Here is a 13822-nt window from a genome sequence, read left to right on the forward strand (position 1 = left end):
TTGACAAGCCTGTACAAATCTCATTTTCACACTTCTGACAATCATAATTCTCCCAGAAAATGGCATCACAAAACCAATTGTTCTCTATGTGCAGCCACAATAGCCAGCAGCAAGCTGCAGTCTGTAAACCTTTTGGAGATAAATTTCAAAATCCTAGGGAAAAAACCAAGGTTTTCTGTTCCAGAAAAATAAACTTTTATTTCACAAATAAGCCAGCAGAGGGCATAGAAAGACTGCAGTGAAAAGCCCTCTGCTTCTTCACTGCAAAAGTGACACAAGCCAAAATGCTCTGCAGTGCCCAGTCCCGGTGCATGCCCCTCAGACGAGCAGCGACGATCTCTCTGCCAGCAATAAACCTTAATCAAGTTTCTGGGGCCTAAAAACTCTAAACTGATGCCGGAAATATAGTCAGATGCATATTTTGCAACCTTTCCTCGTGCCATTCCCAAAAGAGGTATCAAATCCTCCACAAACCCTGTCCAAGGACACATCAGGCGGTTTGAAACCCTGACGGAAAAGCCGGAACTGCAAGGTAGTCTATGTGGTATCAAATCTTCCTTCCACCTAGCATCATCTCAAGCTACTGGAAGTAGTCAAATACAACTTCTGGGGCTACATCTGAGTCCCTGCAGCAGCATTCTCCCTGTTGGGATGCTGTGGTGGTTTTAGAGGTGGGATGAGGATAATTCACTTCAGTGAGGATATGGAAAATGGAAACTTTATAGTTTGCAACTGCCCAAAATCTATTAAAACCTCCATATCATCTTGCAGTTCATTTCTCACATCTATCTCTCAAAATAAGGAAGGCACTTTCATTCCAGAGTTGCAGCAGTGTGAATGACGAAATCAGTATTTCATTTCCCATTGACAATCTATTTTGACCTTTACTGTTCTTTCAATACTTCAAAATGTTTTTATCTCCACTGTTTCACAAGTTCCCAGAACAAACAAGAATTTGGGATAGGGTCTGAAAGCAACTAGGCAGGGGGACAGTATGAGAACTAAGTGGTTTTCTACCTTTTTCTACCTTTCTACAGCTGCTCTCTAAAATGCTATTGCAATGCTATTTCCTTTACAGCATTAAGATCAATTCCTATTGAGCTGTTACTTGCCTATAACATCACTCAGCTCCTGCCCAAAGACATTAAAATTTTAAAAGGCAAGATTAGGAAAGGAGGAAACAGGGGCATTAATCGCAGAAGAGTACAGGTAAACAGATTTACTATACCGCTAGGACCAATGCGCAGGTCCCCTAAATCCCACTCCAGCATCCTTTGTGCTACACCAGCCTCAATCTCTTATACCATCTCCTAACAGATTTGGGCAGGGAGCCTCAGCGAGAACCGGTGCTTTTGTGCTTTTTGTGGGACAATGTGTAGGTTGTTTTGAAAATATTTGCTTGAACTATTTCTGCTCTACACTGTTAGCACACTTTAAAACTGCCGGAGCGCTTGCTTACAGCAGCTGACCAAGCCAAGCTATCCCCTCCTGGCAGCACCTTCTCCCTACTTGTGTTTGAGCATTTCACTTGAAATACAAATCCTTTGGTTAATGCAGAGCAGCCTGGAGTGGAAGCAGGAGGGCCAACAACTGTCCTGGGGAACAGGTGCCAGCAAGGAGCTGGATTGAGCCCTAAAACAGTAAGAGGCTGGACTTTGCTGCTACTGTCATGCTCAGGCTGAAGTTAATCCTCTCGCATGTTTATTTTTGGTAAAACGTTTCCGAGTGCCGCTCCCTGATGAGAGATAGGCCAGCAAATCCCTCGGGTATCTCAGGACATTCGTTATTGGAGCTGGTCTCTAGGTCCATTCGTATCCAAGAGTATCCCTCCTTTACTCTCACTCTTGACTGCTCTGGGTTTGATACTGCTGCCAGATCACTGTGCATTTCTAAATCTCCAGTCTTGAGTTTCTGGGATGCAGAAGGTGTTTACAAACCAGGGCAGGCTGTATGCTTTCCCTTCCATCCCACTGCTGCTTCTGCCTAGTGAGGCAGCAGGCCTTCCATGAAGCCGGAAGCCACAGCAGTCCGGAGGTCGTACTGCTATCACCACACTCGACGGGAACTCGGGGGAGGTTTCCTGTCTGGTTATCTCAAGCACCATATTTAAGTTTCTTGGTAATGTTTGTAAGCTGCAACAGCTGAGCTGGGCCTTACTGCATCTCCTGTTCACACAGCTGACCTGGGAAACCACTCAGATTTTGCCCTAAGACCTCTGCGATTGGGCAAGCAGCCATTGCCCTCAGCTAGCAGAGATGTGGCTGCTCTGGGAAAGGAGTGCCGATATTCTCCTCTGCTCCACTCAATCCTTTCATGCCTCTGTTATCTTGCTCCTGCCCAGAATACTTTCAGCTTGATCTCTGTGAAGGGATATCAGACCGCAGCCCTCTCATTCAAGCTCCTCCTAAAAACATTTCTTCCAGAGACCACAAGAAGTGACCAACCACTATTCACTCCACTTCATAAGTGCCTGGAATTACAGAGTGAGCTGTCTTTATTTTTTTGTATTACACAAAATGGAGCAGAAAAACAAATCCAGGAATAACCAACAATGGTACTGCCCATTTTAGCTGGGAGTCAGAAGTTCAGATTTTTTTCCCCCGGCATTTCTAATCTGCTGCCAATTTTCAAACACTTCCCCTCTTGGCTCAAAAGTTACAGTGGCCCCTTTTCCAACAGCGAACAATGTCATCACCTCTGTAACATCTCTGGTCTCTCCAAGCCCAAAAGGAAAGGAGAAAGTTTCTTCACAAATTGACCCAATTTCCCTACCTGGCATCTTAAAAAAAAAAAAAAAAAAAAGGTCATCATTTCAGCCTCACCAAATCAGCAGGGATCCAAAAGAAAACAGCTGGGCGTCACACTGGGTCCTACCATGGTTCATCCACAAACCTGTACCGATTCCACAACCAGCACAGAGTGACATGAGCCTGGCACAGCTGATATGACCACTGCCGCTCACAGATTTCTGCTCCACACAGAGAGATATGCGTGCAGGTGCTACAGCGATGGGCTGAGAGTTAATGCAGGAGTCTATCCGCTTCAGGAGGCCTTTTCTCATTCTGCATGTATGACTCCTCTCGGACTGATATAAAAGCTGTATCTACTGCCATCATTCATATGAGGGTCTACTTAACTGAAAATCCTAATGAAGGATATATAAAAAAGCTTTCAAGTGCAAATCATCTTCCTAAGATGTATAACAGTAAGGACTTATTGAAAACATTATAGTAAAATTTACTCATACCTTTCCGTTTTTGAGCCGTCCAGAGGAGACAATTCTGGAGACATGCACTTGAAACGGACGACACTCGTTCCAGTTAAACTGTTCCCCTTTGTCCGTTATCTCTACAGAGTTTTGTTCTACAAATGAAGTGGTTCCACGCTTTTTAATGCAGCAATCAGTCTGCTCTAAAACCTGTCCTTTAACTGTTGTGCATTTTAAAAAAGTCACTACAGAAAAGTCAACATCAGCAACTGGAGAACAACCCAGGTCCACAGTATCCAGATTATTCACAGGAAGATCTTGAGAACACAGCAGGTCTCTGCCCACGACCTGAGTTTTCTCCAGAGTGCTGCCAGTGGCTTGAATCTCTTTAGTCAGGGTTTTCTGTGGAAGATGGATCAGAGCCTCAGTCACTGCAGAAAACTCACAATCTGCAGCTGGAGAACAGCCCAAGTCCGCAGTATCCAGATTATTTACAGAAAGATGTTGAGGATGTGGCAAGTCCCTGCCCATGACCTGTGTCTTCTCCAGAGCACTGCCAGTGTCTTGAATCTCCAGCTTACTTCTAGACAAGTCTTGTGAAGGCAGCTCAGGATTTCTCAAGTCCTGCATATCCCGTTCCATCTTTGAAAGCTCCTGAGCCACTGCTGGAGACGGATCCATGTCTTTAGCAACCACTGGAGCACAAGCCACATCCTCTGTATCAGGTTTAGTCACGGTTGTCTGTGGAAGGTGGATCAGAGCCTCAGTCACTGCAGAAAAGTCACCATCTGCAGCTGGAGAACAGCCCAGATCCGCAGCACCCAGATTATTCACAGGAGGACCTTGAGAACGTGGCAGGTCCCTACCCACGACCTGTGTCTTCTCCAGAGTACTGCTAGTGCCTTGAATCCCCAGCTCACCTCTAGACAAGTCTTGCGAAGGCAGCTCAGGATTTCTTAAGTCTTGCATATCCAGTTCCGTCTTTGAAAGCTCCTGAGCCACCGCTGGAGACGGATTCCCATCTTTAGCAACCACTGGGGCACAAGCCACGTCCTCAGTATCAGCTTTAGTCAGTGATGTCTGTGGAAGGTGGATCAGAGCCTCAGTCACTGCAGAAAAGTCACCATCTGCAGCTGAAGAATGGCGCACGTCCACAGTATCCAGATTATTCACAGGAGGACCTTGAGAACGTGGCAGGTCCCTGCCCACGACCTGTGTCTTCTCTGAAGTACTGATCGAATCCTGAATCTGTTTAGTCAGAGTTGTCTGTGGAAAGTCGATCAGATCCTCAGAGGGGTGTTTAGTATTTATCTCAGTGAAAGAGTCATCTGCGAGCTCTGGCAGGTGGGAAATAGATGGTTCTGGTCCAAAGGGAGAAAGTGATGTTTCATTAAATCTATCATTTTTGCTGCCTGGGGCAGAGGAACCAATGCCTTGTGACACTTCTGTGGTTTTGCAATGCTGCATGGGCTCCTTCCCCACCAAACTCTCAAAGCTCAGATTATCCCATGTGCCTGAATCTGGGGACTGCAGACATGCTCCCACTGTGCAGAAGGCCTTTGCACTCTCGTTCTCGATAACCAAGCCCTCTTTGTGGGACGTAACATCCTGCCTCCAGCTTCGGAAACTCCGCTGAGGCCTTTTCTCATCAGGTGAAAATGCCCTTGAGGAACCTCGCAGCCTCCGAGCTGCCTCAGCCACACTGGTTAAGAACCTCACAACACCCCCAAAGTGAGTGGCTTTGGTTGCACTGTTTGGTTTTTTCCGCTGGCTGAGATTCTCCTCACATCTCGTATCAAAGTCAAAATAAGAAGTAGAATGATCGGTTATATTTTCTAAGTTCTGGAAATTGGTTTCAGCTCTTTGATCTGGAAGCTTTGAATTATCTTTGCTAGTTAATGAAATTCCTTTCAGATAGCTCCAGACATCAGAGCTTCTTCCTCTTCTGCTCTCCTGTGGGAGCACAGTACACCTCTTTTGATTGTCCCCTTCTGTAATTGCAGGACTCTTATTAAAGTTTTCAAAATTCAAAGACTCACTCTTTCTAGCTGGTATTCTATGGCAGTTACTATCATTATCTTCACTGTGTAACCTGACACTAAAATCCCTGAGACATTTACTTTCATTGGCATCAATTTCAGGAACGCTGATATTCAGCTCTATGTCTTCGAAAGAAGAATCCAAATCATCAATGTACCCCGCATACGAGTGGCGGGAGGGCCTCCGACTGTCACCCAGTTTCTTAACCCTGTAGACAGCTCTTTGCCCGCTGGTATGATGGTCCTCCTCAGGGTCACAAGCAACCTGGACACTGGATGCTCTCAAATCCACATTCTTAGACATCCTGGAGGTTCTCCCCTTTTTTAACGGCCTTACCCTGTCCATAAAGGATGGTTTTTTTAATTCTGAGACCTCAGAGGTAGCTCCCAGTAGGATCATGGACTGGGGTCTTCCTTTATTTGTAGAGAGTCCTTTCCTTCGTCTAACAAAATTCCAGATCCGGTTGCCCTTGGTTGTCTTCTTATACCTGGGTGCTTCCTCCCGTTCATTCAGGATGGCATCGCTGGAGGTGCAGTGCTCAGCACCACAGACCTCCAACACGTCAGTACTCCCTTCCTCCATGTTTGCTTGGAAAATCCTGTTTGCATATCCATTTGGAGCTATCACAGGACCAGTATGCTGGCAGCCCTCTATAACTTCCATCGCCCCAACTCTAAAGCTGGTATCAGGGGTCACAGATGCATTGTCTTCAGATTGTTCTCTTCACAAGCCTTAAGGAAAAAAGAAAGGAATGCAATTAGGAACAGAACATTTTTTTAGAAGGCACATTTGTTAAAGCATCACAGGTCAAATCTTATGCCAGTGGCAGTGGTGGTTTTGCCATTGATTTCAGTGAGGCTGAAATTTTGCTCCCAAACCGTATAAATTTTAAAGCAACTTAAATCTGATTTAAACAACTGAAGATTTAGTGACCACAAATAAACTTCCTGCATTAATAAAGTTACCACAAAGTATAAGCAGAATACCACAAAATCACATCTTAGTTTTGCAAATCACCAGGACCTTAAATACGTCAGAGTACATGACAGAGAGGAAAAGAGGAAATTACAGTAAAGCGTCCCTGCGCATGTCACTGTCATCTTCACCAGCCCCATCTGCCAGGAACTGGCAATACACTCCCAACGAGTTCAGTCTCTTCAGGCAGGCATTCAAACAAAAGTCAGGATGAGCCTCTTCCTGGAACCAATGCAATTCTGAAATACTACAATATTAGAAAACTCATGGAATATCCAAGCCAGGTTTTTCCTACCATAGCTATGGCACCAGCACAGGAATCCCTTGCTGGAACTGAACTGCTAAATGAAAGCTGCTTGGCCACCACCCAATGCTGTACAAAAACCATGTGTTCCCCTCAAGTGAGTTCCATCCTAAGCGAACAGGATTAAAACTACAAGTACCCCGTATGCAACAAGCGATGGAAACCACTTCAAACCCTTTGTGGGAATACATTTGAACTCCTGCTTATACAGATCCTAAAGCTTCCCCTCCAACTGTGTACCTCTGCCCTGTCTCACTGCTACAGCTTCATAGGGTGATCCTGGGTTTGCTGTCTACCTTTGTAACACGCAGAACTACATGCCAGGCACTAAATGGGGTTAAATTCCCTCAATTCCCAATCCTACTCTCAGGAAGAAGAGGGAAGTAAGAGTAGGAACAAGAAGGGGTACAGCCCCAGAAACACGAGTTTGACAATGGAAATTCTCCATTTTCCCCTGCGCAGAGGAAGAACAGGCAGGCTCACTGCAGCGCTCTGACACAAAGGCATGAAGCTCACTCAGTTTTATTTACTGCTCTATGAACAGTCCCCATATCTATAAAATAAAAAAAAAAATACACTCTCTTTTTCTATTAAAACAAAGGTTATTAATGCAGCAGCTATTGCCCTGGACACCTCATGGACAAGGAAAGGCTCACCCTTGCATTCAGTCAAATAAGCCTGTTTCTACTTTGCCACCACATCTATCTTCAATAAGCCATAAGCCATGAGACCGCCACAGATGGCAGAGGCACCAAGGAACCAGAGCACAACCAAGTGAGGTCGAAAACCTTAACAGAAACAACTACTATTCTGCTTTTTCACGAGCAACAGTCATCTGGCTTTCACTACAGCCATGACACTGGGGTTGTGCCAAGCACTTTTGGCACCAACGGTACTTAGGGTAGCAAAAATGAATGTTCGCTACTGTAGCGGGTTGACTGTGGCCAGCTGCCAGATGTCCACCCCACCAAAACAAACAGGCCAAACAGGAAAAAGGGGAAAAAAGAAAGATGAAAAAATCTCATGGGTTGATGTAAAGATATGGAGATCCCTTACCAATTATTATCACAGGCAAACTAGACTCAACTTGGGGAAAATCAATTTGATTTCTTGCCATTAAAATCGATTTGGATAATGAGAAAGAAAGATAAAACTTACACAACACCTTACCCCCACCCACCCCCTTTTTCCCATGGCTCAACTTCCCTCTTCACTCCTGATGGCTCTGCCTTTCCCCCCAAGGGTGCAGGGGGATGAGGAATCGGGAGAGGCACAGTCGGGACACAACAATAACAGTTCTTCTCTGCCACTCCCTCCTCCTCATGCTTTTCCTGCGTGGGGCCTCCACTGGCCGTGATTCCTGTCAGGAGAACCTCCTCCTGTATGAGGCCTCCACTGGCCATGATTCCTGTCAGGAGAACCTCCTCCTGTGTGAGGCCTCCACTGGCCATGATTCCTGTCAGGAGAACCTCCTCCTGTGTGAGGCCTCCATTGGCCATGATTCCTGTCAGGAGAACTTCCTTCTGTGTGAAGCCTCCACTGGCCATGATTCCTGTCAGGAGAACCTCCTTCTGTGTGAGGCCTCCACAGGCCGCAATTCCTGTCAGGGAACAGCCCCCTGCTCCTGCACATCCTCCCCACCATCTTCGATGACCTCGGGGTTCACAGCACTGTTTCTCACTTTTTTTTATCCCCCCTCACTCCTCCCTGGTGTTTTTGCCCTTTCTTAAACATGTTTCCAGAGGGGCACTGCCAGAACCGCTGGCAGGCTCTGCTCTGGGCTGTGGTGCAGCCACAGCGCAGCCGTGCCTGGCACAGGGCAGCCCCACCTTTCCTCACAGCACCCCGGTGCCAACACCTTGCCAGATACACCCCACACAGTTACACACCCTAACTGTACAATGATCATGTTCCTCACACACCGCCTCACTCTGCTTTGGCTATCTACTTACTCAGCCCGCTGCCTTTTATACTCGCCATGATGTTTAAGAAACCCAGCCTTGGCACCACCACCCACCACTTAAACCCTTTAAAATTTAAACTTAAAATTTGCAGCACAAATTCACACAGGAGCTGTGTTGTCATGGGTCCGTACGGAGACCACAGAAAACTTTTGTTCCCAAAAAACCAAGGGTTTAGTGGGACTGTTCCTCCATCTGGTGCTTGAGTAGGAGACCAGCTCCTCATTCCCTGGGCTGTCACTCTGGGTCTGCGAGCTATTCACAGACATCCCTGCTGCAATTTAAAGAGTAACACATTTGAATGGATTTGAAGGAGTGGAGAGAGAGAGGGAAAAAAAAAAAAGCATTTGAGTAGTTTCAAGTTGTGCAGCCAACTGGCAGCAAAAGACAAAAATCACAAAAGGTCCCTATTTTTTTTGTTTTCTCTTTCCAGTTTTATGTTTTATTGTTTTTGGCTGGGTGGATCCTGCATAAGGAAAGAAGATTCAAAGGGAACAGGCTTGTCTGCGGAGTCTTTGGAGGGATGCTAACACAGAGGAGAGGCAGGCTGTTTCTCATGTGTCAAGCAGAAGAGAGCCTGTCACAGGAGACAGATGGTGCATGCCCAGAATCACAGGGCACAAGGGTGGCTTTAAAATTATATATATATATAACTTTTATAAAAGCAGCTTTAAACCAGACATAAATTAGAGCCGCCACCACGAAGACAGCCCTGAGCGAAGCAGATAGGGCGCCAGTGCTTAATGGCTGCTGTCCACCTCCCCTTTCACCACAGCCTCACCTGAACCTCTCCTAATCTTTGAACCCATCATTGTTGCTTTGACAAAGCTCTTCCTGAGGGATAAATGGAATAGTAGGACACAGGTGTGGTGCTTGAAAGGCCTTTTGACTGGCTGCTAGCAAATATTCAGTGAGAGAAAAGCACCTTGTTGTTGTCTAATTCACACCAATCAAGCCGGCAGGACTGCACGCACTGAAATCCCTGGCTAACCTTGGAAGGAGCCAACTCACAGCGGCACAGCTTTGTTAGTGCCAGCGGTCCCAGCACCATCACTTGAACAAGATCCAGCCTGAGGACTGGCACTGCCTCACCCAGAGCAAAGCCTCCCAGCACCGAGGCAAATTTTCTGCATTTGAACAAACTTCAGCCAGCTTCGCTCAGTCTTCCCCGACCGGGTGCCAAAATCTGCTATGCTCTGTCAACTGATACAGCCGCCAAAACTAGTGTCTGCCACCGTGCAAACACACAGCAGCAGCATTCTTGTGGGAAACCTACGCTTTAAATAAGCCAAGCAGAGAAAAGGTGGCCTTATCAGCCAAACCACACAGGCTCAGGGGCGTTAAGGTCCATAATGGCAAAATAAAATACGAGTATGGAGAAGACCAGCTGTGAGAGCATCTGATGAACCATTACTCATCTTTCTGGGGTGCAGGAGGAGGAAGCTTTGAAGAAACGCTTTGAACATATTTTTGAGAACACCTATAAGCCAGAAAACTACAACAGTTAGTCAACCGCCTTTTTATTTTTCCCCTCCTTGTGCTGCAGGCGCAGTCGCAGATGTCAAGTCATAGCAAGTTACCACCTAAGCTGTGACTACCATTTCTGTGTGCGGGACGTTAACCACAGAAAACATGAGGTAATGCTATTACCTTACACCTCTTCCACTACCCTCAGAATTACCTCAAGCCCAAAGAGGGTGGCTCACCCAGGCAGCTGTGGCATTTGCTCTATAAAACACACATCTCACCTGGCAAGGAAAATGGTTTCAGAAAACCACAGCTATCACTCAAATACTGAAAAGTGCTCCAACTTACAGGAGTTACGCGGGTCCCTACCCTGCTGTTGTTGTTCTTATCACGCAAGCAGTAGCCCTTCGTTCTGAAAATTCACCTTCCTTTTCCAGGTCACTGAGGTGGACAAATAAGTTAGGATTGCACAAAATCCCAAGCAAACACAAACACCTTTATCTATGATAGGGAGAATCTATGGCTACGATTCCGCCTCCAAATACTTTCCATTTTTTTTGTATTATTCAAATCTTTAAGAAATAACTAAGTACTTTGTATCTCGTTCATGATTGTGTAACATTTCCTTGGCAACAAGGCTTTTCTTGCATGATACAGGTGGGAGTAAAAGCAATTTTGCTCCTTTTAAGGGTGATTTAGCAGACAGATAGAAGAGCAGAAATAACACCACGGGCCCAGGTAACACCCACTGAAGTTAACAGTTCTCATAGACTTAAAAGACACGGAATCAGGGCCGTCACAAGCCACTACTCAGGGGCTGACGCTTCTCTTGGGCAATCTTGTTCTTCTGCACTGGCCCTTAGTAAATTTATAGGAGTTATCCACAATCATAGCAAAATAAGGGTGTCCATGTGCCTACCAAAGGCAACAGCGTAGTGAGACCTGCTAGCTTTGATTAGGAACAGTCTGATCCAGGCTGAGCTGAGTTTTCTTAAGAGATCCTAATGATGGAAAGAAACTGTTCATTTAACACTATGCAGTTCAGGCTGTTTGCAAGGCTGGCAGCACACAATTCCTGAAATCTACTTCAGATCATTGCAGTTTTCAGGCAACTAGCATAAGGGTTTTGGGTTTTTTTCTAAATATTAAGTGCTGCAAAGGTGCCTGCTACCTACAAAAAACACCAAAAACATCAGACAGTTGGGACCTCTGTCAGGAAAGGGGACCTACAATGGGGTTTCAGGCTTTAATGTTTTGCAAGGACTCTCTCAGCCATGAGAACATTAAAACTCAACTGAACCACAACCCCTCAGAGGAAAATATAAAGGAACACAGCAGATGTTTTGGGAAACATCTTTGCAGAGGATTAATTTCACCTGCACTCAGACCTGGCACACAACTGTAAATCTGAGCGAGCCACAGGAACATACAAGCCACACGAGTGGGCTTGGGTGGGCAGACCTACCTCCTTCCCGGGGTACTGGGTCTGGCTGGGATGGAGTTAATTTTCTTCACAGCAGCTTGTATGGTGCTGTGTTTTCGATTTGCGACCAAAACAGTGCTGATAACACACTAATGTTTTAGCTATTGCTGAGCAGTGCTTGCACAGGGTCAAAGCCTTCTCTGTTTCTCGCTTTGCCCCCTCAGCGAACAGACTGGGGGGTGCACAACAGGTTGGGAGAGGACACAACACGAGATGACCTGCACTAACCAAAGATATTCCATGCCATATAATGTCATGCTCAGCAATAACAAGGGAAAAGAGGAGGTTTAGAGAACTCGGGAACTGGCTGGGCACCAGTCTGCCTGCGGGAGGTGGTGAGGGACTGCCTTTGCATCGCTTGTTTCGTTTTCTTTCCCTCTTCCACTTATCCTTTGTTTATTAAACAATTTTTATCCCAACCCACAAGTTTTCTTACTTCTATTCTTCCTTTCCTCTTTCCCCATCCCACTGGGAGCTGGGGGAAGAGGGCAGTGAGCAAGCGGCCGTGTGGTGCTTAGCAGCCTACCAGGGTTAACCCTCAACCTTTCTGGCACCCACCGTGGGGCTAAAGGGGTTCAAGATAATAACAGATGTGATTCGTGTGTGCTAGATTAAACTTCCAGCTGTTATACCTGTTTAGTTATTTGACTGTCTGCTGTAGATCGTGACACTGGCATATTCACTTTGGAAGCCAACACGCATTTCCTAACACGTTCCAGTGCTCGATCCCTTTTTTGCTGTACAATGAACTCCACAAATTGTTGATGGCTGTTCTCAAGTTTTGCTGTTTGCTGTGTGGTCTATCACTTTGCTTTGCCTGGGACAGCTATGATAAAAGCACTGGCCTTGAGCCTAATCTAGTACTTGGGTCCTACCTTGCTGCTGTCCCAGGACTTTGAGAACCATCTCATGGAGAAAATCAGCAATTTCTTCCTTTTCTCCTGAGACATGCTTTGAGGAGAAAGGAAAGAAGGGCACCTACCCCTTCCTCCCCTCCAGGACAGGTGTTTATAGCCCTGTGGTAACGGCCTCTCAGTTCCTTGCATATCCTTGTGTAATCAGACCGTTCGTACCGGCGTGTGTTGTGAGCCTCATGTTGATTATTGTTTGTAAGGTTAAACAACTGATGGGGAATGCCACAGGGGAACATGCTCCAAGGTGACTGATCTCTGAGTGGCAGGGTGCACATCCCAATAGATGCGCTCAGTAAGATAATACCCACGTCCCCACCAGTCAACGAAAGGAAATGCAGGCATCCCTAGGCGCTGTGGGATTCTGGAGAATGCATATTCCAGGTCACAGTCAACTTGTAAATCCCCTCTATCGAGTGGCCTGAAAGAAGAACTATTTCAACTGGGGCCTTGAGGAGCAACAAGCCTTTGAAGAGATCAAAAAGGAAATTGGTGGTGCAGTAGCCCTTGGGGCAGTCCAGACAGGATCACACGTGAGAAACGTGCTCTCCGCCGCAAAGCCTCTGGCAGAAAGCACCTGGAGAGGCCTGAGGCTGACCTCCAGCATTTTGGAGCCGGGTTACAGACAGTCTGAGGCTCGCTACACCCCGACTGCAAAGGAGATACTAGCAGCATACAAGGGGGTCCAAGCCACATCAGAAATAGTAGGTACAAGAGCCCAGCTCCTCTTGGCACTACGACTACCTCTGCTGCACTGGATGTTTGAAGGACAAGATCTGCTCTTGCTGCAGAGCAGTGACTCAAGACACCCCTCCAAGGCTCTCCATCCCCCTCCCTCACTTTTCCCCAGTGCTAAATTTGCTTCAAAACCCACTGTCCGCCCCCAGCATCACACAGTGCGGCAGATTTGTGCTAAAGGCCTGGGGACGGCACAGCAAAGGTGCCGGCAGCCTTGCAAGGCGGCAGCCGGAGCTGGAATGCGCCGAGGGCCCCTAGGGACACGATCTTCCACTCGGCTCTTCCTCCGCGGGACACAAAATAACAAACAAGAAGGAGCCTTTGGCCATTGTTTTTCGGGGAAGGGGGGTGACGGGGAGAGGGCACGCGGCGCAGCCTGCCAGAAGGCATGGCTGAGCTAAGGAAGTCCTGCCTGGGCTTCGGTGTATCCGCTCCTCTCCAGGAGGGGCGGGGGGAGGCAGGAAGGAGAGAAAATAGAGAACAAATGATCATATAACCCTTGAGAGAAACCTGTCTGCTCTCGGAGAGCGTATTTAGCCCAAGCATGCAGCGCCTCTTGCTATACAAAAGAAAAAGAGGAAAGAAAACCCCGCCAGTTCTTCCGTTACCATGTTCTACCACCAAAAAAAAATGGGAGGAAACAGATGTTAAGCTCTCCAGCATCAGGAAATTATCTCTTTCATGAGGGTACAGTTACTTCAGTGTATTTAGGTCAAATAAATAGGGAGAGAATCG

General features: G+C 46.7%; 1 protein-coding gene across 3 annotated transcripts in view; it reads right to left on the reverse strand.

Moving 5' to 3' along the window:
• Positions 1-13822, reverse strand: part of ARHGEF9 (Cdc42 guanine nucleotide exchange factor 9) — a 213635-nt gene that overhangs the window by 182290 nt on the left and 17523 nt on the right. For all 3 annotated transcript variants that reach the window (XM_075763709.1, XM_075763708.1, XM_075763707.1), the window contains exon 2: positions 3248-5979. In XM_075763709.1, coding sequence (XP_075619824.1) covers positions 3248-5911 — 2664 coding nt within the window. In that variant the 5' untranslated portion in view covers positions 5912-5979. The remainder of the gene's footprint in view (positions 1-3247; positions 5980-13822) is intronic.

This window comes from Balearica regulorum, chromosome 11 (genome assembly GCF_011004875.1).
Source record: "Balearica regulorum gibbericeps isolate bBalReg1 chromosome 11, bBalReg1.pri, whole genome shotgun sequence".
Classification (NCBI taxonomy): domain Eukaryota; kingdom Metazoa; phylum Chordata; class Aves; order Gruiformes; family Gruidae; genus Balearica; species Balearica regulorum.